General features: G+C 35.0%; 1 protein-coding gene across 2 annotated transcripts; it reads left to right on the top strand.

Annotated features, from left to right (window-relative positions):
• Positions 1-1,804: 1,804 nt before the first annotated feature.
• On the top strand, positions 1,805-22,897 carry DCUN1D5 (defective in cullin neddylation 1 domain containing 5). Of its 2 annotated transcripts, none has more exons than XM_027849563.1 (8): positions 1,805-2,173; positions 4,717-4,808; positions 11,701-11,771; positions 12,244-12,335; positions 17,487-17,595; positions 17,693-17,797; positions 19,038-19,140; positions 22,557-22,897. In XM_027849563.1, the coding sequence occupies exons 1-8, from the start codon at positions 2,088-2,090 to the stop codon at positions 22,610-22,612; spliced, it is 714 nt and encodes a 237-aa protein (XP_027705364.1). In that variant the 5' UTR covers positions 1,805-2,087; the 3' UTR covers positions 22,613-22,897. The 2 variants fall into 2 exon arrangements, with proteins under 2 accessions (XP_027705364.1, XP_027705365.1); XM_027849564.1 differs by lacking the exon at positions 1,805-2,173 and adding an exon at positions 2,760-2,842.
• The last annotated feature ends 3,257 nt before the right edge of the window (positions 22,898-26,154 follow it).

Here is a 26,154-nt window from a genome sequence, read left to right as displayed (position 1 = left end):
TGTAAAGAAGAAAAACTAAATAAAGATATTTAAATTAACACATTTTAAGCTACTATTTTTGGTTGCCCCAGGACTGATACAAAGCTATTTTAAAAGATATTTACTCCTGCAGATAGTCTCCCCCTCCCACCAAAGGCTACAAGTTCTGTCAATAATCATATGCCAAGTGGGTGCTAGAGGGAGACTCAGGCCTAGTCTCTTTGCCCACCACTCTGTCCTGTATCTTGGATATCCATTGCCTTAAACAAAGCTTTTTGTTTAGGGTTTTTTTTTTCAAATTCTTTATTTTCTTTTATAATTTGCTACAGAACAACATACAGAATGGAATATGCAAAAAGAGCAATGAAATAACATTAAGCATTTATGCTTTATAATTATATAATCTACTCATTTTTGAATGGGGCTGAAGAAGTGATAGCACCCTGAGGTATGAAAGTGGTAGGGTCATGGTAGGTAGTATCTGTTGAAAGCCACAGGAATAGGGATATAAACAATGACCTGAATGCCAATAGAAATTATTCTGCGTCATTTTTTCCCATACATCCCATACACAATTCACTAACTCCTGATACTGCCTATCTACATTATAAGGAAATGCTGCAGAGTATCCTCAGCAACATTTTCTCAAGAGTAACCCCTTTGGGAACAGGAACTGTCTTTTGAGATTCATTTGGCAGAGTACAAAGCAACTAATGAATTAATGAATCAAAGACCATTTATTATGCTCAAGAGAAACACTGAGGCAGATAGTCACAAAAAATTATGGCACTTAAAACTGAAATGCACCTTAGAAATAATCTAAGCACCTTGTTTTATAAATGAGGAAACCCAGGCATAGTAATTTACGCAAGAGAAACTCAAGTCTGATTCCAAATACAATGTTTTTCTCACTGACACCTTTATATATAGTTCACAAGACCAACACTATAGAAATCTTTAGCTGTGTACATACTATTGTATAGGATAGTAAGTGGAAACAGAGGCTAGAAAAACAGAGATGGACAGACAAAAAATAGCACCAAACAGATCCAGCTTTATACATTTGGGGTATCAAGATTGTGATTACAAGCCTAATTTAAAGACCTGACTCAAATATTTTCTCCCCTGTATTCCCAAATGCTTGAAATTCCAATGATTAGCATCAGATCTTAAGAAATAATACAAATTAATTTATCTGATTAGTAGATCCATTGTCACTCATTGTCTTTTGCCAAAGAGATAGATTAAACAGTAGATAAATTTTAATGAGGTAGGAAATGTCTAATAAAGGATGTGAGAATGGAGTATTCACCCTCTGGACTTTCTGAGGTGGAAGCTTGGTCAGAGACAGTTTGTAGGCCTTAAGTGGGAAGATGGAGATAAGAGCTTCTTAAAGTGAGGTAAAGTACCCCAGAAAGGAGGGATGAAAGTGCTTCTTACCACAGTGCCTGGCACACAGTAAGCTCTTGGTGAATGTTGACTGACTTGTCTGAGACAAACCTTGCCAGTTTACTAATTTTGCCCTGGTGCCAGAGACTCCCCATACCATCATTGTGTGGCAACTAGGGCCAATCCTGGGTTATGATAGTGACATTGCCCTTCTGGGATCCCAGATTGAGGAGAGCATAGGGAATGAAACTCAGGGGTCTAAAAGTCAACTTTACCCCTCGTGTTGAACTGACAAAGAACACGTGCACGTAAGCCCCGCCCACCCCTTGCGCATCACGGATCAGACCACGCCCTCTGGAGGCGGAGCCCAGCGCAATGACCCCGCCCCCTCAGAATGACCCGTTCCGCTGCTGCTGTCACTTCCTGCTCCGTAGAATAGTGTCCGGGTCGTGCTGAGCCTCCTGCTCCTGGAGTCTGTGGCTAGAGCAGCCGCCGCCGAGGCTGAGCCGCAGGGGCTGCCGCTGTGCCAAGAGAAGGGAGCGGAGAAGACTGAGGAAGGGAGGCAGCGGCGGCATCGGGCCGGGCTGGCGTCTCCGCGCCTCCTCCTTTTCCTCCTCTCTTGGGGGACCAGGAGCCAGGGCTGAGGGGCCGCCCGCGCACGGCTTCCCCTCTCTACGCCGGCTCCGCTCCCCTGCCCGCCCCGCGGGGGAGGGCGGAAGATGCCGGTAAAGAAGAAGAGAAAATCCTCCGGGGCGGCCACGGCGGTAGCGGAAGACGGAGGCCTCAAGAAGTGTAAAATCTCCAGGTAGCGCCTCCCCGCCCCGGCCCCAGCCTCTACCCCTGCCCTGCGTAGCCTCGTCCCCTAAGGGCGGGAGCTGGGGGGAGGCGGCGGCGGCGGCGGCGGCGGAGGCGCAGCCCTGCCCGGGCCTCGCTCGCTGTCTGAGGGGGGCCTGGGCTTGGAGGGGAAGGAAGGCCCTCGGCCTTAGACCCACGGAGGGAAGCGTGAGTGTGAATACGCGCGCGCGCGCAGAGCTCGCCGAGTCCCAGCCCGAGGCCTCCCTTCTTATGGGGGGGGCGGAACAGCCTCCCCGCCCTGGGGTCCGCCTGCCGTGGGGGGCGGGGTCGGGGAATAGCGCCCGAGGGGGGATGCGGGGGATTCTTTCCGGCCGCCTCGGGCCTCCCCTCCCTCCCCGCTCTGCGCTCCCGAGATGATCCCGGGGAAGGGGTGCAGATATGCACGGGTCACCTCCTGGAATTTCTTTACAGAGTGTGAAGGGAGGAGCAGAGCTTGAGGAGTCTTGACTTGACAACTGCCTTGGGTGTGGTACAAAGGAAAAGAAAACTGCCCCTGCCATCCTCGACCTCCCAGCTTGACATCTCTGTGAAGGATATGTTTTAACCTAGGAGATCTCTGGAGGAGGGTTTTTAAGTTAAGGGGCCTCGATGCCAGGGGCTTTCACGGCTTTGCTTTAAGGTGACCGACGTCTCACCTGTGCTAAAACCCCTCATCAATACCGAGTACGAAAAGCCCTGCCTCCCACCGTTTCATGAACATTTATTCAGCATGGTGTTAGAATTCCTTATAAAAAATATTATCAGTTTACTTGAGAGATATCTTGTGTATCTTCTTGGAAAAGGAAAGGACAAAGCTTAGCCAAAGGAGGGCTAGTTGATGCTATTGTGTTGTATCCTGGGGTGGGGGTGGGGGTGGGGGTGGGGGCTTAGCTCAGCTCCTTGAGACCACACCGCTACGACATGGCATGGTAGGCATAGCAGTTTAGGTATGGGGAACTGATTTTTTTTTCCCCTTTCATTAGATGAGCTTGCATGTGCCCAGTGAATGGGAGGTTTTAGGTCGAGTTCTCTTATTAAGCACTAGATCCAAGTCCTTTAGTAGCAATACTGGCAGATGTGAGAACCACTGTTATTTAGGCCTTCTTTCTTGACAGGCCACATTTCTTTCTTCTGGCACTTAGTAAAAGAAACTAAAAGAAGAGTATTTCTTTGCTCATTAAGGTGATCAGTGACACTTTAGTTTCTACATGCTGTCTTAATGAGGTGATTATTGCTACCTCATTCTGGAATTTGACTGAATGCCATTCCTCTACTCCATGTTTAATGGTCTCATGTTAAAAACTGCTTCCTGTGCTTTACTTAGTCTGGCATGGACTGACATTAAGGTAACTTATCTGCCATCAAAAATATTTAGGAACCTGTATTTTTAAGAACTTGTATTTTTAAATGCCTCCTAACAAGAACACATTTCTTTTAGTACCATTATACTGTATTAACATTAATTTAGCTATTTATCCAGAGAGCTGAATATTTGAATCACATCAGTATTGATCATTTGTTTTTTCTACATTTTTACTTTTTCTGTGTTTTTTCTGTGCTTTATCAATACTTAAACTTATCCTGAATTCAGGATAAGTTTGCATAGAAAGCTGAGCAAGTTTCAGTTCTTTAAACTAACCTTTTTCACTAGTTGAGCAAGTCTTGATTTGAAGCCTCAGTGATAAGCCAAGATGACTATGTGTCTATTAAAAACTGAATCCCTTGTTTGAAAGTTCTATAACTAGATCTTAAGTCATCATTTTTCAGTTTTATTATTTTCATAGTATTTTGAGATACAGAAGTTATTTGAACTATTAAGACAGGATCTGGGAAGAAGCAGTGTCTGTTATTATTGAGGCTATTTGTATGAACAAAACACATTTTAAAAATTAGATAATTAGATCACAAAGCTTTTGACTCCAAACTGTGAGTCTAGATTATGTTTTTACTTTTCTTTTTTTGAACCTAAGTAAATTATAGATAATCCTATAATTTTTTTGAGGGACGTGGGGTGGGATTAGGAAGACACCTTGGTGCATTATATCTATAAGTATATAGAATTTTGCTTCCTGAATGTGTGTGGAACATTTATTAATTTTTACATGAAATAGCTTGGTAAATACAATTGTCCTTGTAAGTAAGAGTAATAATAATAAGTGTGGTGCATGAATACTGGGGTTCAGAAATTCCCAGTGACCAATCTTATATTCAGACTCCTAGAGTATCCTGCTTCTCACCTGTGGTATTTTGAAATCTGGGCAAATGAGTTGAAATTTGATAATAAGTAGTATTTTCCATAAAGAGGATTTTGATTTTTGTTAGCCAAAAATTATTTGATTTACCTTATTTCAAGTTTCTAGTAGTAACATTCAGTTTTTCTCTACTAGAATAAATTCTATTGATTTTTACAACAATTAGTTTAAATTGAATTAGTTGAATTTGAGTGGAAATTATACATTTTTTTAAGGGTTCAGAAAAAATAACATTTTAGGCTTCTTTGTGTATTTTTTAAAGCTATTGCAGATCACAAGTCCCTGCTAAACTAATAAGTGGAGAGGAGCATTTTTCAAGCAAGAAGTGCCTGGCTTGGTTTTATGAATATGCAGGTAATGAAACAATTGTAACTGTTTCTATCACATGACTTTTTAATATTTGAGCCAATGTGACAAACAGGAGAATTAACATGCTTTCATTCTTTTTTAATATTAACATTTTTTCCTATTAGGTTATTAAATATTTAAAAAAAACATTTTTTTCTATTAGAGATACATTATTTCTTGAAGATCAAATCCCACTTTTCCCTAACTCCTTCTTCTGCCGCTTGCCTCCTTAGCACTTGTAAAACTGAATCATTCAAACAGCGTTGTTTAAAATAAGACAAATTAGAATCTTTGCTTATATACTGTGCTGATATAAGACATACATAAGGGCTACCTGAAGTAGCATTGTATGTGTATATATAAAGTTGTAAATTCAACATAAATTTGTCTAAAAAGCGCCTTTTTTTTTTTGAGCTGATGCACCCAAGAGTATCAGAATGGAACTTGAAAGTTATATAGTAACATGAAAATTTTATTTTAGGCTAAAGAAACAATATTAGCATGTAGCATTTCTGGAAAACCAAAAACTCCCAATTGAAGGGAATGAACTTCAGTTATTTATACTCGACAGATTATTGACCTGCTGTGTAAAATATTGGTTATATTGACATATCACTTGTTAGAGAAGAGTAAAAATCATCCTTTATCTTAATTTACTTATGAAGGCCACCAGATACTGCAAGAGTACTTTTATTAAATACCTTTTTTAATGCTTTTGTACTTCATAAGTTACTTTCTAGAGTAGTAAGTGTAAACATTTAATTAATATAACCTTTCCTCCTGAAAAGCAGTACTTTTATAATGTTAGTATTGATGATTGTGCTTTCATGGCTGTTTTGAATTTTTTACCTTACTATATAATTATAATCTCATATTTCCTAAGATATAAAATTGTGGGTTCATTTAGCTTATTCTTAGAGAATATGGAACAAATCTGATGTTTTTAAGAAGAAAATCAATTTTAAGATTAAGATGCTCATTTTCCTACTGAATGAAAACATCCAAAGTCTAGATTATGTTCCAATAAGCAGCTCTAATTCTTTTTTTTGGGGGGGGGTGAGGCAATTGGGGTTAAGTGACTTTCCTAGAGTTACACAGCTAGTGAGTGTTATGTGTCTGAGGCTGGATTTGAACTCAGTTCCTCCTAACTTCAGGACTGGTGCTCTATCTACTGCACCACCTAGCTGCCCCAGCTCTAACATTGTTCTTTAAAAAGAGTTGTAATTATTTTATCACTAACCTTTATTGAGATATATTCTTGTGTTTTTTATCAAGAAAACAAATAACACTTAAATTAGCTAGTATATTTTATTTTGCACAAGAGTAAATAAGAGCACACAATTTGGGCAAGTCACTTCATTTCCCTGGGCCTCAATGTTCTTATCTGTAGAATGAGGATGTTGGACAAGATAGCTTCTGAGCTCTTGTCCACCTTTAGATATTTGATCCTTTGATGTATCTTTCTTAAAGGGTTACTTTTGGAGGTCATTTAGAAAAGTTGAGAATAAGAATAGAATTCTAGTGTCCTAATATAGAAGTATCTAGTAGAGCAAGCTAAATTAGTGTGATTCTCCTAGTTCTTGAAGTATACCCTTAGGGGTAAATTGAAGATTGAGTTCATTTTTTTCTGGCTTAGGTTAACTTTTAGTGCATTGGTGTATTTATTTAATGAGTGATAGCTGAGTTGGCTAGAAGAATTAATTTTGTCTCCAAAGGTGATCAGATCAGACTGCTTTCATAGAGTAGCTTTACTAGAAGGATATAGCTCAATAACAACAAAAATACCCACACCCACTAAAATGAATACACTTAATTTCTGGGAAACTTAATCAAATGGTAACTTATATTTGTTAATTCCCTATATTTCCTTTTTGAGTGTAATAAGATCTCTAATACAAAATGTTACAGTACTGAACTGATTTTTAATTGATTTTCATTTAGTCTTCGTGGTCTACAAAAAGGATTCTTTCCCATAAGTGGTTAATGAAAGAGAACTTAAATATTAATATATTATTTAAAATTAGTATTATTTACCATTTTGTATACAAAAAGAGGAACCACAGGGTATAATTAACATGTGCCAGTTATGATTAGATTGTATTTTAGATTTGTATGTAGATCTTTACAAAATTGATGTCACCCAAATAGTGAGCTTCATTCTAGACAAGATAATCAGAAAGTGTTTTGACCATACTGTTCCTTTTAAAAATTACAGGAAGTTGGAATCTTATTTTACTTGTAGTGCTTGGTAGCACTAAGCCCTGCCATGTGAATGACCTTGATATTAGTTTATGATTTATAAAATAATACTTTCAGTATTTAGGAAAGGCGTGCTTTATTTAGGAGAACTCTTTTTGCTATTTGCAGTATAACATTTAAACTAGAAAAAACTTCAGTCATTTTGAAAAGGAAGGAAGAATTATGAATAAGTGAACTTGAACACATTTCTGCCTTCCTTGTTCACAAGAGACATGGCATAATTAATTTTTTTTTTATAAGATTGGTGGCTTTCTGACCAGATCCATGTAGTACTTTAAAGAGAGTAAAGGTTAGAGGGGTAGGGAATCCAACAGGGATATTTTGATAATAAAGCAGAATTGTGATGAATACATTCCAGACTGTTTCCAAGTACATTTTTGTAATACTATCCTAATGTTACCACTGGAACTGCTGGACCGAACAGTTTATTTAAAAAAAAAAAAAAACAAACCCATAGGAGTAATTGATCTGTTATAGAATATTGACAAAATACACACTAATACCAATATTTCAAGATGCCTTCTAAAATTAGAATCATGGAATTGAAGAGATTGAAGAAACCTCAGGTAATTCAACACAAACCTTACTAACAGCATGAGTTCTACCTATGTTATCCTCATGTGGTCATCTAGCCTCAGTTTAAAGACCTGCAATGATGGGGAACTCACTATCCTACATGCCTCTTCCCCAAGCAACCCATTTTACTTTTTAAGAGTTGTGATGGTGTGTCATTCTTTGCTTCACCAAGTTATATCCTCAACTCCTTCAAACTAATAATAGGATTATCCTATTTTGAACTAGTGATCACTACACTTTGGCTTTTCAATGACCCTTTTAAAATATGGTGCATAGAATTTAATACCATATTCCACATGTCCTATAAGGGCAGGCTACAGTAGTAGCCTTTCTTAATCTGTCCAGTATACTTCTATTAATGCATCATGAGATGGTATTAGCATTTCTTGGGTTCCACATAATGCTGCTGAGTCATTGACCTTACAGTCCACTAAAAGACCTAGCTCTTTTTTTTTATACAAGGACTACTTTCTGACAAGTCTTTCCCATCTTGTACTTGTGCAGTTTATTATTTGAACCTAAGCACACTGCTTTAGTGAAGTACTTTATACTTACACTTATTTTCATTTTACTAGACTGGCTGATATGCAATGAGTCTTTTGAATCTTTAGTCTGTAATTCAATATATTAGCTGTCTCTTAGAGTTTGTTATCATCTGCATATTTGATATCTATGCATTCCATGAAGTAATTAATAAAGACGTCAAGGAGTGAACCCTCTAAGCATACCACTAGACTCCTGATCACATAGTCACCATTCTGTGGGTTTGACTGGCTCAGTCAACCAATTTTGAATCTACTTAACTGTGTTCTCATCTAGTCTATGTTTTTCTGTTCCACAAGGATAGCATGAGAGACTCTTATTAAATGCTTTGCTGAAGTAAAACTATGTTTGTCTAGTAACTGTCGAAAAAAAGGCAATGAAGGTTGTCTGACATGATTTGCCTTTAATGAGTCCATATTAATTCCTGGGCATGATTCACCTATTTGCTTTTTTATAAATTTACACCAAAGTTTTATGAACATATTTGTCCAAAGACGAACTCCATAGCAGGGGTATAGTACTTTTTTTAGCCTCGAAATTCCTTTTGTTTTTCACTCTGCTTTGGAGTTTAACTATGTAGACATAAGACTCAATTTAGAAAATTTTATGCTTTCTTATTCATGTGTATTGATTAGTTTCCTACTGATATCAGTGTTGGCTATTAGTAATACATCTTACACATAAAATCATAACTGTTCTTTGTCCTAACAGAATAAGAAAAAATTGGCATTTGATTAGGTAAAGTTCAAATATGAACTTAAGGAGATTATATTGTTTTTCTGTCAAGGCTAATGTCCATCAGTGGATATCATCAGTAAATTAATAGATTCTATTTTAATAAATATTTCTATTTGAAATATAATGGTTTGTATTTAACTACAGTCCCTCTTGTCATTAGTTGTTCTTAACCCATCAAAGGAATATCAGAGGAACCAATAATTAGCTTTGTGAACAAAAGAACAAATAAGAATATGTTCATCATTTACTAGAGTCAAAATTATTTTTTAGTGCTAATAGCCCTACAAAGATGCTTAGCCTTCAGGTAAGTTAATAGACTATTATGGTGAGAGCAAAATTCTCAATTGGTTTCATAGTCTGTTCATTTGTAGATTAGATCATTGATAGACATTAGCTACTTTAGGAATCAAACTTTTTCTACTAAGGTAGGGTAATTCAGCTCATTGGAGTAACAGCATTGGAAGGGACCTCAGTGATCATTTTTTCCAAATCCATATCTTTTACAGCAGAGGTGTCAAACTCAGAACTCTGACTTCAAACTTTTGCAAAACTCCCAAGAGAGTGGACCAGTTTAAAGTGTAATTGTGAAATGTTTATCAAAATAAATAAAGTACAGTATAAGGTAATGTTAATCTGTGTTTTTCTAAATCAGTATGTAGCTTGCGGTGATATGTTTATGCTTGAGTTTGATACCACTGTTCAACAACAGTATCCAAGCCATTTTATCCAGCCATTGCTTAAAGACCTCTAAATTGGTGAACCTATTACCTCCTAAGATTTTGGATGTACACTTTGAAGTAGTTAGGAAACTTTTCCCCATAGTCTAAATTTGTCTTTGCAATTTCTGCCTTTATTCTTAGTTCCTCCTTTTGGAGCCATATAGAACAAGACTAGTTCTTCTCCATCATGCTAGCCCTTTCATGTACTTGAAGATAGCTGAGGCTTCTCTGAAGACATCTCTGGGACTTCTTTTCTCCAAGCTAAATACTTCCTATTTATTTAACTGATCTTTATATGTCATGTCCTGGAGACCCTTTATCCTGGTGTCCTTTAGACATTTTCCTTTCAGAATGTGCCCAGAACTGAACATAATGTTACAGATCTTGTCCGACCAAAACAGTACAAGCAGAATTAGCATATCCTTATTCCTCTAAGGTTTACCTCTTATTATAGCCCAAGCATCTCTTCAGTCATACCAGATTTAACTCACATTGAGCTTGCAGTCCTATGAAAATACTTATATTTTTTTAGAAGAACTTCTAAGTATGCGTTTCCCATTTCCTACTTGAGAAGTTGATTGTTTGAACCCAAGTGTAGAGCTTTCAAATTTTTTTATTTGACATCTTGTCTAGGATTGTCAGGATGTCTTTGAAACCTGACTCTTTATCATTCAGTGTACTCCGTGTCCATCCCAAATTTGTATTCTGCAATTCTGATAAGCAGACCATCTCTAAATAGTAATCAGCAGAGGACCAAATGCAAGTCCTGGAGGTATTCCTCTGGAGACTGCTTTCCAAGTTGATAATGAAATTTTAATGTCTACTTTTGAAATTCATTTTTGTTGATGCTATATTTTCAGATTGTAAGAACAAAGAAGATATTTTCTGTAACTAGCTAAAGGTCAGGAAGTAGTTTTCTGAATTAAGATCAATTTGTTAAAGTACAAGGAAGCCTGTCGAATTTAGTATTAATTGAATGAGAGGCAATAAAGTAGAGTGGAGAGACAGTTGGCCTTGAAGATGGGAAGACCTGGGTTCAAGTCCTGCCTCAGATGACTTAGTCAAGTCACTAAATTTCTCTGTGCTCCAGGTAACTCTTAAGTTGCAGGGAAAATGCCTGCCTTCATCAGTAAAGGAAATTTTCTCATGTGGGAGCTCCCTATACCAGTAAAATTATAGGTCTAGTTCCTGCACTATCTTTTAAAAAAGTTAATATAACTTTTTAAAATAACCACATAAATTACATACTTGATATTGATATTGTGGTGTCATAGCAAGAGGCTTTAATTTTTTTGTTTTTGCTTTTTTTTTTTTTTTAAAGGCAATTGGGGTTAAGTGACTTGCCCAGGGTCACACAGCTAGTAAGTGTCAAGTGTTTGGTCTAAGGCCGGATTTGAACTCAGGTCTTCCTGACTTCAGGGCCAGTGCTCTATCCACTTCGCCACCAAGCTGCCCCAAGAGGCTTTAATTTTGATTTTACCAGTGGCCGTAGTAGTTAATATTTGTGAGATCTTAAAAGCAAATCATGTAATTTCTGTTTGCTTCAGTTTCTTCACCTGTAAAATTATGGGGTTGGAAGAAGCAGAGTTGGAAGAAGTGGGGTTGGAACTAAGGTTCCTTCTAAATCTTAATTCTAGACTAACTCGTAAATAGACTGACTCTTAAACCAGTGCATACTTTAAGGACAGGTATCATATCTTGTACTTCCCATTATGCATAGCACACTGCCTTAATACACAGTAGATGCTCAGCAAATATTTGATTGCTTTTTGTGGACATGTTAAATTAGCATAAGAGCTTGCCATTTAACTTAAAGTCTTCTTTATTTTTTGTGTTACTTTAGTTTCATTTTATAAAGTGATTTACTAAAAATAAATAAAATTACTTACTATACAAAGGAATTCATTATTCTTGAATTTTGAAAGCTTTATACAAAAAAGTAAATAAGTTCAAAATTTTCTTCAGTTTTTATCACAAATTTATATAATTGCTGGTAATTTTTATTGAAGTTTGTATATGACAAAAGACATTTATAGATTTTTTTTTCATTTTTGTTTTTGAAGGTCCTGATGAAGTTGTAGGGCCAGAAGGAATGGAAAAGTTTTGTGAAGATATTGGTGTTGAACCTGAAAATGTATGTTTTATTTTTGAGTATGGTGGGCATAACTTCTCAAAATGAATTATTTTAAGTAGAATTATTGTGAGAGGATTGGACTAGATAATCTGTAAACCTCCTAAACCCTCTTCCCCCCCCCAAAAAAAATTGTGTTATTTCCTCTGCCTGTTTTACCATGAATTTACTTTGTTACTTTCTGATTTCTTATTTAATTTGGTTTCATGTTTTCCTTTCCCATCAGAAAATACTCGCATGAACAGAGAGAGATTATGCCTTCAGTTAATGGTGATGGAATGTTTTAGCCTCAGGAATTTAGTCATCTAAAATTCCTTAAAATTTGGAATTTTTGATAATTCCAAAGGCTATGTTAATAGTTAAAGCTTGAAATATTTATGTCAAAATGTTCTCAATGATAAACTACAGAAATTATTACCTCTGTGCTGACTGTCTTCCCCCCCTCCCCCCATCCTTTATGTTCTGTTCTTTCCAGATTATTATGTTAGTTTTAGCCTGGAAATTGGAGGCTGAAAGCATGGGATTTTTTACCAAGGAAGAATGGTTAAAGGGGATGACTTCATTACAGTAAGAGCCTTTTAAAAACAAACAAACAATAATAAAAAACCAACAAAAACAACTAATTTAATAACTTACTTGAAAATTCTACCTGATGTTTTGTGCTCCATAATTTTCTCAGAATCACTGATGGGTATTTGTAAATCTTTGATTAAAGTATTCAACTCACTTTAATTATAATTAACAGTATTCAGTTTGAGGGGATATCTGTAAAAGTTTTTCTTTCCCAGCTTTGATTTGTGGTTTTATTTTAGCCCATATGCTAATGTATTAACTCTATACTTGAGAGAATTAAAAAACCTCCCCACCTAAATGCATGACTATTAAAATTAATTGATTGTTTTGATTAGGGAACTATGGACCCATAGATTAATGGGATGTTTACTTATTTCTGGAATCTAGATATTCTATTTCTGCATATAGGAATCTAGTCTGTAGGAGGGTTATTCTCTTAAGTATCTTTATGTCCAGGCCTTCTTTTTCTGAAGTCCAGTTCGATCCTTGAGGGCAATCATAGGATTTTAGAGCTGAAAGGCTCTATATCATCTGGTCCAATCCCCTCCTTTTTGCAGATGAAGAAACTGAATCTTCAGTTGTGACTTGCCTAGGGTCATACAGGTATTGTGTGTCTGAGGCAGAATTAGAATTTTGGTCTTCCTGACTCTGAGTCCAGCCTTCTATTCCACTACACCACTCATTTCCTTGGATGGTAAATAGCAGAACTGGAATTTGAATCCAGATTTTAAATCCAATGATCTTCTTCACCTTTAGTTTCATGTAGTTAAATCATTAATATTCTTTTCACTTCACTAGTCTTACATTTTTTCTGTCTGTCATGCCACTGAGATAATATGAGTATCCTCTATTACATGATAGTTTTGTCATGAGTGCCAAAATGTAAATGTATGTAAGTATACATTTACTTCTGTAAAGGTCTTTACTAGTATGAGTCACATTGTGGTTTCCAAATTTGCACATGATACCATTCTTATAAAGTAGTGGCCATTTCTTAATCACATTATTACATGTAAAAGAAATTCTATGTGTTAAGTTAGGATGTGTTCATATGGGCTGATTTTTTTTTGTTTGTTTGGTTGGTTCAGCCTGTCTTTGAAAATGTGGAAAAATATAAACATTTGTTTCCTGATCAATATAATGTAAATAGCTGGAATATAAAACTTTCATGTGTTCATTCTTAGTAAAGATTTTTGAAAGAAAATAAGCATAGGTCACTATAAATCGACTGTAAATCAGTTTTGAATAGTTCAGTATTTTATAACTATGGTTACATGTCTTAAGCATTATTAATTGATTATAGTAATGCTTTTGTGCTTTTAATTTACAGTAGGTATTGGTTTTTGTTTTAGCCAAAAATGTCATGACAATTCCTTGTTTTAATTAGGTGAAATCAAGGATATATGAAAATCTTGTTAAAGCTAACTTGAAAAAATAAAGCTTTTTGAGTACTTATTTCTAAATATTTAGCAATTTGTGCTATATTACATTCTTATTAGCAAGAACAATAAGTAACTAGCCCATAAACATTGCATAGGGCTTATTCAGCCCTTTTAGACATCTTACAAAGCAGAGTAAAATAGATTGTCATAGTCCAGAGAATAGGCATGTTTGAATAATACTAATATTTGATCCTAGATCATATTTTTGCTGCAATATTTATTCAGAACAGAATAAAATTTCATTGCCTTAGTTGATCAATTATTCAACATTTGCAAAGCATTCTTTTTATTGATTCACCAAATTTTTGTTGTGTGCTTTCTATGTGAAGTACACAATGATTATAATTAATGCATACCTGTCCAGGTAATTTCAGTTATTCCTTTAATAATTTTCTGAAAGATATATTGATTATTTGAAGCCTCGTAAGTTTAATGCCTCAGGAAATTGTAATAGAGTGCAGCTGAGTGAGGAGCATGCGGCAGGTAATAGCAGGTACTGTGTGTGTCTGTGTGTCTCTGTGTGTGTTGGTCTAGACTTAACATTTCATCACTTTGGGGAAATCCCAGGACAGAAGCTCCCTCCCTGATGTCCTCTGGGCAACTTGTTTATAATTTTAGTTTTAGAAAATTATTTGGGATACTGAAATGTTAAATGATATGCCCATGGTTACATAGTATATGTTAGAGGCAGGATTTGGATCCAAGTCTTCCTGTCTCCAAGGACAACTCTCTGACCACTACTCTAGACGGTCTCTTCTATCAGATATAAGAAGAGTATACTATAATAATGTAGTATGTGTTAATATACCATATGTTAGGATAGTACTTTAAAAGTTTTCAAGTAACTCCTATAGGTAAATAGGCAGTTTCAGTTTCAGTTGGTAAATCCGTATATATAGCTTAAGCTACCTGGTTTTTCTAGGTTAAAGAAACCAGAATTGCCTTGTTCTTTATTCAAATTTTGACCAGTTATGTTGTTAAATGTTTTTGTTTATATTCCTCTTAAGATTGGCACTATAGGAAAACATTCTAACTTTACTTTTACCTTCTCCAACAAACTGTAATTTTTGTATATCATATAATTTTCAGTAATCATAGGATATGAAGGGATTTGCTTTTCAAGTTTTTCATTTTATGTTACAACTATAAATTAAGAAATTTGTTTTGGTATAACTTTGGGGAAGAGAGGATTTTCCCTTCCTTTACTAAGGAAAAAATAGTTCTGGGGAAAGGATGAGTGTTGTGTTGGTGGGAAAGTATCTTTGAAAAGATTTTACTTGACTCTGTTGCTGAAAAGAGACAAGTAAAAGCTAGAACTTAGCTAGATCTTAGCTAAGATACGATCAGGAGTTAGGGTGAGAAAGAGGGTTCAGATTAGGAACTTGAAGCCTAAGTACCAAAGTTAAGCTCAAAATTTGGTCGTTCTTGTGGAGAATGAAGGGGCAACATGGATTTGTTTATTTTGGGGAAGAGGATTCAGAGAAGGAGGCAGGAGTATAGACAAAGATCAGGGATCAAAGTTTAGACTAAAGTCTTATTTAACTTGAGATGTACCTGTACCTTACAAAATACTTGCAGGAAAATGCTAATCTTGTCAGTGTCTGTGACTTTTAGGGAGAACTTTACTTAAACCATTTTAGGCACATAAATCTTTCTTGATTTTTAAGATCTTGGAGGAAAAAAAAGATTATACAGCTTTTCTTGATAATCTTCAAGACATTTTTCTTCCTAAATCTTTAATGCCACAGTTTAAGCCCGTATTCTCTTATTGAAGATATGAGGAACAGCTGGTCTTTTCTATACTTCTATTCTTTATATACATATCTATGCATATACTTACGTGTGTGTATGATTTTTTAAAAATGTGTTGGCCTATTTTCTAGGTGTAGTTTGCAAGATTTTTGTTTTAATGTACTATCTTTGAGATTATGAAGTTATAGACCCTTATGAGTTTGTCTTGGGTTAAGGCTACTTTTAATATAAATATATGTATCAGGGAATAATTTCTACAAATAAAGGATGTCAGGTTGATTTTCCTAGATCTTTTGTTTGTCTTTTTTGAAAGTTATTTGTATATTCCAATAGTAATTTTTTTAGTTGTCCTTTGAAAAGATAATGGTAGTTGCCAGTCTGTAGTAACACTAGATAAGGTACAATCCCTTGAAGATTATAATCGTTATTACTACTTAGGAGCTTTAGAACATTTTGAAAATGATTGTAATGGCCCGAATATTACTCTCTGGCATTTTTTACTTTGCCTACAGAATGTTCCATTTTTATGTATTGTTTTTACATTTGTCTCTCTTGAAGGTCTAGTACTGTATTGTGTTAATGTATCAGTCTGCCCAGTCATTTGCCAACTCTTGGTCATTTGGTTTTTTTTTTTCCAGTTTTTCACACTGGACTCGGAGTCAGGGGACCAGAGTTTAAGTCTCAGCTCTGAAAAATGTGCCTTCTGCATGAAACCTTTCCTGATTTTTCCCAAGTGCTAGTGTCCTTCCCACACTGTTTTGTGTTTCACTACTTTGTGTGTGTGTATGTATTTACTAACTTTATATATTTATGCTGTATATATTTTTATATGTACTTGTCTCCCCCATTAGAATATAAGCTCATTGTGAGTAGGTGTTGTTACATTCTTTGTACTTGTCTCCCTAGTCCCTAGCCTTAGTGCTTGGCACATAGCATGTGGTTATTAAGTGATTGATTAATGTGACTTCTGGAGAGAGATGAATGAAAATAGTTTTTGCCGTCAAAGGGCTCAACATTGTATTGGGGGATAATGATGACAGTGGGTATTTATAGCTTGTTTTATGGTTTGCAGATCACTTTATATCATTTTATTAGTAATATCATTTGCTTTGACTTTTGTTCATCAGAAGTAGATGTTTGAAGTTAAGAGCGGAAAACTAATATGATTTCTCTCCTCTCAGCATCTTAAACCTCCTGGTTTGTTTTTTAAACAGTTTATGGATTATCTCTTATGGCAGATATTTATTTGCCTGAAGGGGTTTTCAGAGTAATAGGCACATAGAGACCAGATTAGTTAAGTTCCCTTGTATTGGCATTAATTGTAACTATTCAAATGGTGGTGTTACAGTCAGAATTCTGTTTTATTAGTTCATGTTTTAAAGTATTTGTGAGATAGCACAGTGTAGTGGAGTAGTTAGTGTCCTGTGCTTAAAGTCAGGAAAGCCTGTGTTTAAATTTCACTTTTACCACTACCACCTGTGTGACCCTGGGCAAGTCAGTTCACCTGTGTGTGTCTCAGGCAACTCCATGGACTTACAGAACTAGTCATGGGCATCTCCCTCTGCCTAGGTGGAGGCATCTCCCTCTTTGAATTTCCTATGCTAACACAGAACCCTTTTTGCCACTTTTTTTTTTTTGGTGGGAAGGAGGAACGGAGGGAGGTAGAGAAAGGGTGTCTCGTATCAGAATAGTTTTTTTTCCCCACTGGAAAATTATCAAAAGAATGGACTTTGATTTAAGAATCTATTAAGTAGATTCTTATTTTTTAAAATGCCATGCACAGTATTTAGCATAAAGCATACCACATATATTTTGTTACTATATATTTGTAAACACTGGCATTTTCAACCTCATTTTAATTATTTAAATACTTCTATATTACATATCTGCTTGTACCCTGACTATGGTTTTGTTTATCTTTCTTGATTATAAAATTTGATTTTTATTTAAGGTGTGACTGCACAGAAAAATTACAGAGCAAATTTGATTTTTTGCGCTCACAGTTGAATGATATTTCATCTTTTAAGAATATCTACAGATATGCCTTTGATTTTGCAAGGGTAGGTGCAATTTTCATGTTTAGTGGTTTTAAAGAAAATCCTATATACTAAGGCCGTATTTTTTTTTTCAAATTATTTTTTTCCCCCCACATTTTAGGATAAGGACCAGAGAAGCCTTGATATTGATACTGCTAAATCTATGTTAGCTCTTTTGCTTGGAAGGACATGGCCACTGTTTTCAGTATTCTACCAGTACTTGGAGGTATCTTGTTTATTATTTTGAAAATGTCCAGTTTTCCATTAGCGCAACACTTCATGAATCCAGCCCCATTTTAAGACTTAAGGAGAGATTTCAAGCTTTACATTTTTCTTCCAGTCTACTTAAATATAATAGACAGTATATTGATTTGTAGTACATGTAGGTATCATTGATTAATAATATACAGAACAGCAGTTAATTTCTAAAACCAGGCTTGTGCTTCTTTGCTGAATTGTTACATATGATATCTTGCCATGCCAAAAACTGTGTGTGTTTACTGCGGCAAAACAAATCCTTGGGATTTTTGAAATGTAAGAATGTTTTTTTTTCACTCATTCCTGGTACCCTTCTTAATATTAGGGTTTATTGTAGTTTCTAAGGTATTCCAAAGTATCCATAGACTTGCATTTATATTTTTAAAAATTATTAATTATGATCTATAGGGACAAGTACCACTAGACTTTTATTCTCATCTAAGAAGTCCAAAGTTGGAATATACACAAAATACTTGTATGATAATGTAGTTTTTCAGTTGCTACTTAGTCTCAATCAGAACACAGTCCTTCTAAAATTATATGCTTATATATTTCGGGATTGACCATGAATGGCATATCCAGAAACCTGTTTGGATTATAGTTGCTGTATAAATCTGCTGCCCTTTGGATAGTAGTTTAACAGTTACCATGTTTTATCTGTAGGGTACTACCTTTTAAAAATTGCTTGTAGTCTTTTCTCCATTTGACTCCCATCCTGTGATTCTGTTGGCTCTTTTTTCCTGATTCTCTTGCTTTCTTCCAAAAAATGTACTGTATTTTTTTTTTGTTTTTTTTGCACAGAAAACATATTCATTATAGCTTGTTAAAAAAAAATAGTTTTCTTTAAATTATGCTGTAGTGAGACGTAGTGATGTAAAGTTCATATGTTGTATGGGTTTGTAGATCCAGAACTTTTAAGAACTAGAAACAAACTTCCCTGTAGGGAAGTCAGCTGCCTTCTTCTCATTATTAGTTTGGAAAAGAAGAAATTTTAATGAATTTAAAAGATGTTTAATCAGATGTTTTATCTTTAAAATACAATTAAAAGCAGATTTCTTAATATAAATAAATACTCATATCTATATCTGTATCAGTGTTCTTGGGGGGAGGGGAGGGACATTTATTTGGAGGGGGAAGGACAAAATGCTTAGGCGGACCCTAAGAAAAATGCATTAGTATTCCAAGTATCTATATTCCATTTTTCCTAGCAATCGAAATACCGAGTTATGAACAAAGATCAGTGGTACAATGTATTAGAATTCAGCAGAACTGTCCATGCAGATCTTAGTAACTATGATGAAGATGGTGCATGTAAGTATAAAATTTTGATCTGAAAATAGATTGTTCTTAGAATTGATATTGTAAGGTGATCTATATAGTAATTTATTATTTACATAATTCTAACTTAAGTTTAATGGTAATTTTTTTCCCTTAAAATAATTTAACAGTACTTAAAAAGAATGATGTTGTGGTGATTCATTTAAAATCCTTGGATGTACAATTATTTTCTACATTCTACATTTTCAGTGCTTACCTTCCTTTAGAGAGTAGTCACTTAATTATTTTTCAGAAAGCTTCTGCATAAAGGAAATATTCTTATAAAGATAATCTGAAATGATAGCCCTATTTTCTGTCTTACTGAAGGAAATAAAATATCAGAAAGGTAAAACTTTTTTTCATCTAATGAGCATTATTCCCTCTACCCAAAAGCAATGGCTGAATATGAACAACTTTACTTTTTTTTTTTTTAAGCCTTACAGAAGCTTACATTGAGAACATTTTGTGAAAGGATTTTATTGCACTAACTGATGAGTGCTCAACTTTATATTAGGGAAGATACATTAGTTCATTTAGCTGTCTTTTAGTATTGTGGGCACACTGTCCAGCACAGTTCATGGAACTCCTTTACAATTACAAATACTGAGTTTCTTTGGCCAGAAAAATTCATTACCTAGTGGTCAACTTTTTCTCCAAAGTAATCTGGCCTCTTGAATGATTTTTGTTGTCAGGCTTGTATTAGCTTGGTAGCCCTTCCCAGAACTTGCATTTAACTAGAAGAGCTTTTAGCCACAAATCACGTCCCGTAAAGTGATGCATCAAAATAGGACTTTAATAATAATAAAAATGATGATAATTAACATTTATGTAGGGCCTACTATGTGCTAGACACTATGATGACAACAACATTACCTAATACTTACATAGTACTTTAAGGTTTGCAATGAGCTTTAAAAAATATTATCTCATTTGATCCTATCAATAGTCTGGGGATGCAGGTGCTATTATTATCCTCCATTTTACAAATGAAGAAACTGAGGCAGATAGCAGTTAAGTGACTTGCCCAGTGTCATACAGGTAACTGTTAAGTGTCTGAATCAGGATTTGAATTCTGGTCTTCCTGATTTCTAGGTCTAGTGCTGTACCTACTATGTTACCTAACTTGCCTGTATTTTAGGTACTATAGGCTATACAAATTACTTTAATGACATCCCTTAGAATAATTATATATGTAGACTGTTTTCATATTAAAGCATATGATCTTTAGACTAAAAAAGAGTAGAAAAAATATTGTCCAAGTCAGCATTGAAGACAAGGCGAAGAGATAGTAAAAAGAAGAACTCACATTTTAAATTATTCAAGATCATCTGTCTAAATTGAGTTATTTCCCAGGGCTGCAGGAGCAGTAGCTCATTTCCGTAGAATTTTAAGGTTTATAAAGCACATTTCCTCAAACTACCTTGTGTAATCTGGTATTATAGACAATATTCATATTATCAGTCACATTTTTAGGATGAAGATAAAGAAATTGAACTCAGGCCTCTGAGCTGTTAATTGGCATAGCCAGGACTTGAGCCAGACCTTTTGACTAGTGGTTTTTCCACTACACTTTGATGCCATCCCAAGGTGATGCCATCACCTTGATTATGTGATGACAGAAGCATTGTTGTTGATTTTTAAAATAATTCTGGACGTTTGGAAAGATTCCACGCAAGTAGAGATAGGCAAATATCCTGATTTTTAAAAAAGAGGAGTATGGCACATTTCAGAAAAGTATAGGCTTTTGACCTTTATATTCAACTTTGGCAAAATTCTAGAATGGATTATTAAATACACTTTTAAGAAAGGAAAACAATTCACTAGGAGATAACATGGTTTCACAAAGAACAAGCTATGCCAAACTCAATTAATATATTGCTAACAATTTAATACTTCACATTCAATAGTACTTTAAGGTTTATTGTAGCTTTCCTTTTAATAGCCTTTTTAGGTACTTAGCAAGAGTATTGTCATTCTCCTTTTATAGATAAGCCAGCTGGAGCTCAGAGAGGTTCAGTAACTTGCCCATGGTCACAGTAGGTTCAGAACTTGGGTTAAAATCTAATTCTTCTAGTTATAATTACATTGCTCTTTTTAGTCCATACTGGTACATCAGAGGAATGCTACAGGTATATGCCTCAAAGAGCATATATGTATTTGAGCAAGACAGTTGGCAACTTGGATGTCATCTCTATGGGTGAAGTTGAGAAAGAAAGGCTAGATCCAGTTATTCAAATATTCTGTCCTTGTCTTGGTCATGCTAACCATTTTAAAAAATGACTTGGATTAATGGGCAAGGCGCACAAATTCATTTGATATACTTCAAGAAGTGATAAAATTTAATTAAAAAATAAGTGGACTAGAGTGATGGGGTGAGCATCTTAAGATAACATTTAATAGAGATAGAACTTCTGCACTTAAACCAGAAAGAAATCAGCTGCACAAGTACCAGATGAAGGAACATGGGAACTTAAAAGGGTTTTAGTTGACTGTAGGATATGGCTTCCAAAAAACCTTGGGCAGTCTGAGATTGCATTAATGGAAACAAGTCTACATCAAGCGAAGTAGTAGTTTTAGTTTCTTTTTCTCTGGTCAGACCATGGTCTAGTGTGTTGTTGAGTCCTGGGGGTCACATGTTAGAACTTGGAACTAGGTTTCATGGGGAATAGCTGAAAGATTTTTAGTCTGAAGAAGAGAAATCTTAAGGGGAATGTGATAGTTATTTTCAGCTTCTTTCTGATCTGTTACCTGCAAGAGCTAGTAGACTGTGGTTAGCTGCAGTGAGCAGAATTAAGATCAATGGGTGGAAGGTATAAAGAGGCTCTTTTGACTTTTATGTAAATATAATTTTCTAACAATGAGAATAGACTGCATTTTGAGGTAGTTCCTTGTCAATGGAAGTACTCACACAGAGGATAGCCATTTACTGAGGATTTTATAGAGGGCATTTCTACGTTTAGAAAGTTGTAATAGTAGAATTCTTAACTTGCTTTAAAATCAAATGTCCTGCGGCAGCTAGGTGGTACAGTGGACAGAGCACCGGCCCAGGATTCAGGAGGACCTGAGTTCAAATCCAGCCTCAGACACATAGCACTTACTAGCTGTGTGACCTTGGGCAGGTCACTTAACCCCATTGCCTAACCAAAAACAAAAAACAAAAAAATCAAATGTCCTGTGATTCTAACATTCTGCCTCTTTTTAATGATTGTCTTATTAGTCTCATAATGCTGAAGTATGGAGTATAGACAACAGATAATGTGAGTTTTTAGGAAGGGGAGTGGAAAGTTTTATTGAAAAAATGGATGAGGGTGGTTTTGGAATGGCCCTGGAAGGATTTGGGTAATTAAATAGGATATTAAAACTATTTAATTTTCACTAATAAAAGTTTTTTTCCCCCCTCATATTTTTAGGGCCTGTTCTTCTTGATGAATTTGTTGAGTGGCAAAAAGTCCGTCAAGTGTCATAGCAAGAACTATACTGAGGAAAATGCAGACCTTTTGATGCCCACAAGTATACAAACTAAAATGAGATGAGGAAAAAAACCAAGGGGCGCATTTTCATTCTTATGAAAGACTTCTTATAGTACTTTTTTTTCCTTTTTTTTAAGGAAGTTTTCTTGTTACATGTGATATGGGCATTGAACCACACCTCTTCTGAGACTGAAAATTGAAGTTTATGTTTTGAGTTATGTTTATAACTTTTATTTCAGAACAATAAAGATTCAGATTTGTGACAAAGGCTTTTAAGTGAAGATGTCCCTTGAGTGTAAGCGTAGTATTTATTTTGAAAAATCAAAAATTTGACATTCTAATTATCTAAAATCTACTTTGTTATGAATTTTTGAATTTGCAGCTTTTTTCAACCCCTTAACAGAAGTAATTTCAATATTTTATAATTATTCTAATTGTATTAGAATAATTAGAAAACTAAGGTTTTCTAATAATAAGGCTAATTATACCTCCCTGTGCACAATTAGGATGAATAATTGTTGACTTTGAATCTTTGATGCTTGTTTTTCTGTTGCAACTATTAAATTATTCTACATATGGAGAATCCTACAACTTTTTAGGTCTGAGTGGCTATAAAACCTGTCCAGGTCTGCTTAATCTCACACACCTCGAGTTTTAGAATTGGAAAAGCCTGTGATAAGTTGTTTTCTGAGCACTGATTTGCATCCTAATTAGCACTCAACATTGCAAATATATATGTATATATACATACATATGTGTATCTATACACACACCTACACAAAGACACATCTCCCTATGAGCATTATATTAAGACCCTTAGTATTTTTGTAAGTTAAAGACCCATTAGCATCTGAAAAAACCAAGATTGGATATATTCAGTTCCTTGACAAATTGGATTGCTTTATTGAGGATTCAGATTGATGGCTAGCTAAACTTGGATATCTCTATGCTGCTCACACTTCTGTTCTCTCCAGAATACCCCTCAGAAATCATCCTTTTGACAAGCAATTTGAAGGATGGAGAGTTCTCATTACTGAAGATATTTTGTTGTAGGAATAGAACTATTTTGAAATTTCCACTGCTAATAGAAGTGGAGTAATTGACTGCCAAGAACTTTGTTTCAATGATCACTTCAGGGCTGGGAAAGTGAATTTTTATTCTAAGTGTCTTAGAGGTAATGAGTAAAGGGATAATTTATGAAAATGTTAAATTTTTTAATAGTCTCATTTCTAGTAGCTGACATTTCAAGATTTACAAAGCACTTTACAGATATTATTTTTGATCTTTATAATACTTCTCTGTAAGTTAAATGTTATAGGAATTATAATTTTTAAAGGTTAGATAATGGGGGTTCAAAGAGGTTATGTGACTTCCAAAGATCACATAAATGGTAGATTACAGACTCCCATAAAAGATTTTTCACTTAAATCTAGTATTTATTCTAGGATAACCCAGCTAAATAATGAAATTAAGGTTTGATTACTATCAGATTTTATAGTAAGAGCTAGACTAGAGCTTAAAATATACACTTCTTTTGATATCAAAAACCTAATAGTCTGAAAAAGTTTAGATTTTTATTTATATGACCTTTCGAGAGTTTTATACATAATTGGTTATTTGTTTGAATGAGACAAAAATCCCCACTTTAAGAGAAACATTTAAATATTTTAAAATGAACATTCTAAAGGTATTTTGTTTAAAAGATAATTTAGGACTTGTTCACATTTGTGTATTTACAATGTATCTTTAAAAAAGGAAAACTGTTGGTTGGGTTTCACACCATAGATGTTTGACAGAAAAATTTTTGAAATATCCCTTTTGAAATTGAGAAATGTGAAAATATTTAATTTGCAAAAGAAGTCTGTAAGAGTTTTGAAAGTTGGAAGTCAACAGAATATACTAAAATAGAAAATTCAGCAATTAAAAAACAACAAACTTGTTTATTCTTCTCTTCTAGCTCCTCTGTCCATTTCTTCTTTGTCATTAGATTCACATATACTCCTTCACTTTGTAGTCAAGAGAAATAGATGTTCTTATGAGTCTTGCCTCATGTGTTCATCTTATTGGCACAATATAGGCTGTGTTTTCTCTTATCCTTCCCCTCCTCAGTTTGGTGGTAATCAGTACTTGTTGAGCAGTTTAAATCAAGAGGTCAGGTGGCAAAATATAGGGTGTAATTGTTAGAAAGCATTGCAGTGCTTGTACATCTAAGAAAGAAGATACCTGTCACTCTTTGCACCTGTGAATCACCTAACATATATTGAGCTAGTGGTTTCAAGTGCCTCATTCATAATCATTCATAATAGCTAATTTTTATTGAGTATGTTTAATGCATGGGATGAAATGCTAGAAAATGGAGAAGGCATGAGCCTGCCCTTTGCACATATTTTAAATTGGAGATGCCTGTAGGGTGATTCCATTTTATAGATTATCTCAGTAGGCTCACACAGTTTTCTTTTTCTACTAAGTCAGTAGTTCATTCTTGAGTTTTATAGAATCTAAAAATTCAAAAGGAAATTGTCAGGGATGCTGACAAAGTTTGATAGAAGATATTTTATTGTAAGTGCTACATTGTATGTGTGTTGGGTGGGGGGAATACAACAATATTTTTATGTAAAGTAAGTCATCTTTGATGTCTCATTGTGTCTTGTTGACCCTGGGTTTTTGGAGACTGTGCCAGTGGAGTACAAGTTCTGGAAGGTTCTGCCATGATGCAAAGACAATATGGAATTGATATCAGGCTGTCAATTTCAGAGGAACAACCTAGTTGAATATGGAGTTTTTCTTAACTGTTTTTAACAGTCATGGGAAAAAGAAAAATGTAAAATCTGATCTTGTTTCTTCTGTGATGGTACCAAAGTTGGAAAATAGGTCAAAAGGTTTTAAGAAAGACATTTTTCACATGCTCTGGAAACATTGAATTAGCTGTTAGTACTTGAAATATGATCTTTTTTCACTGACTAATAAATAGAAGTACCAGTGGTGAAACTAAATCCTCTAAATCTTAACATTTTTTCTATCAATGGAAAAAAAAGGGAAATCACAGCTAGATAGAAAGATGATTCACATATTCTCCTTAGAGAAATAAAGAAATTGGCAGAATTGGCATTGTTATCTGTCCAAGTCAAGAACATCAATTTGTGGACCATTTGGTCATCTCATATTGCAGTTCTCATGATGAGCATATGCGAAATACACAGCATATTTGCTAACATCTCTTGCACTGGATAAAGAGTATACTACAAAGAACTCAGGAGGACCTTCCAAATTAAATTTAATGCTCAGTGACTTAAATGGAAAGGTGGCCACAATAAAGTTAAAGCAAAAAAAGTTGGAAAACAGAATTAACAGGTAAGCCCAAAAGAAACCAAATACTGCAGAACCCTCGTGTCTATTCAAGGCAAAAGTGTGTAAGCAGTGGACAGGATGAGCATGAAATGACATCACAAGAGAAATTGATTCTATTTTGACAGGACATGACTGGTTAGTGATGTTTGAGTCGTTTCTGAATTTTCTGTACAGTCAGATAACTGACTTG

This window comes from Vombatus ursinus, unplaced genomic scaffold, assembly GCF_900497805.2.
Source record: "Vombatus ursinus unplaced genomic scaffold, bare-nosed wombat genome assembly UNPS02007612.1, whole genome shotgun sequence".
Lineage (NCBI taxonomy): Eukaryota > Metazoa > Chordata > Mammalia > Diprotodontia > Vombatidae > Vombatus > Vombatus ursinus.
This window is presented reverse-complemented; position numbering and strand designations above follow the sequence as displayed.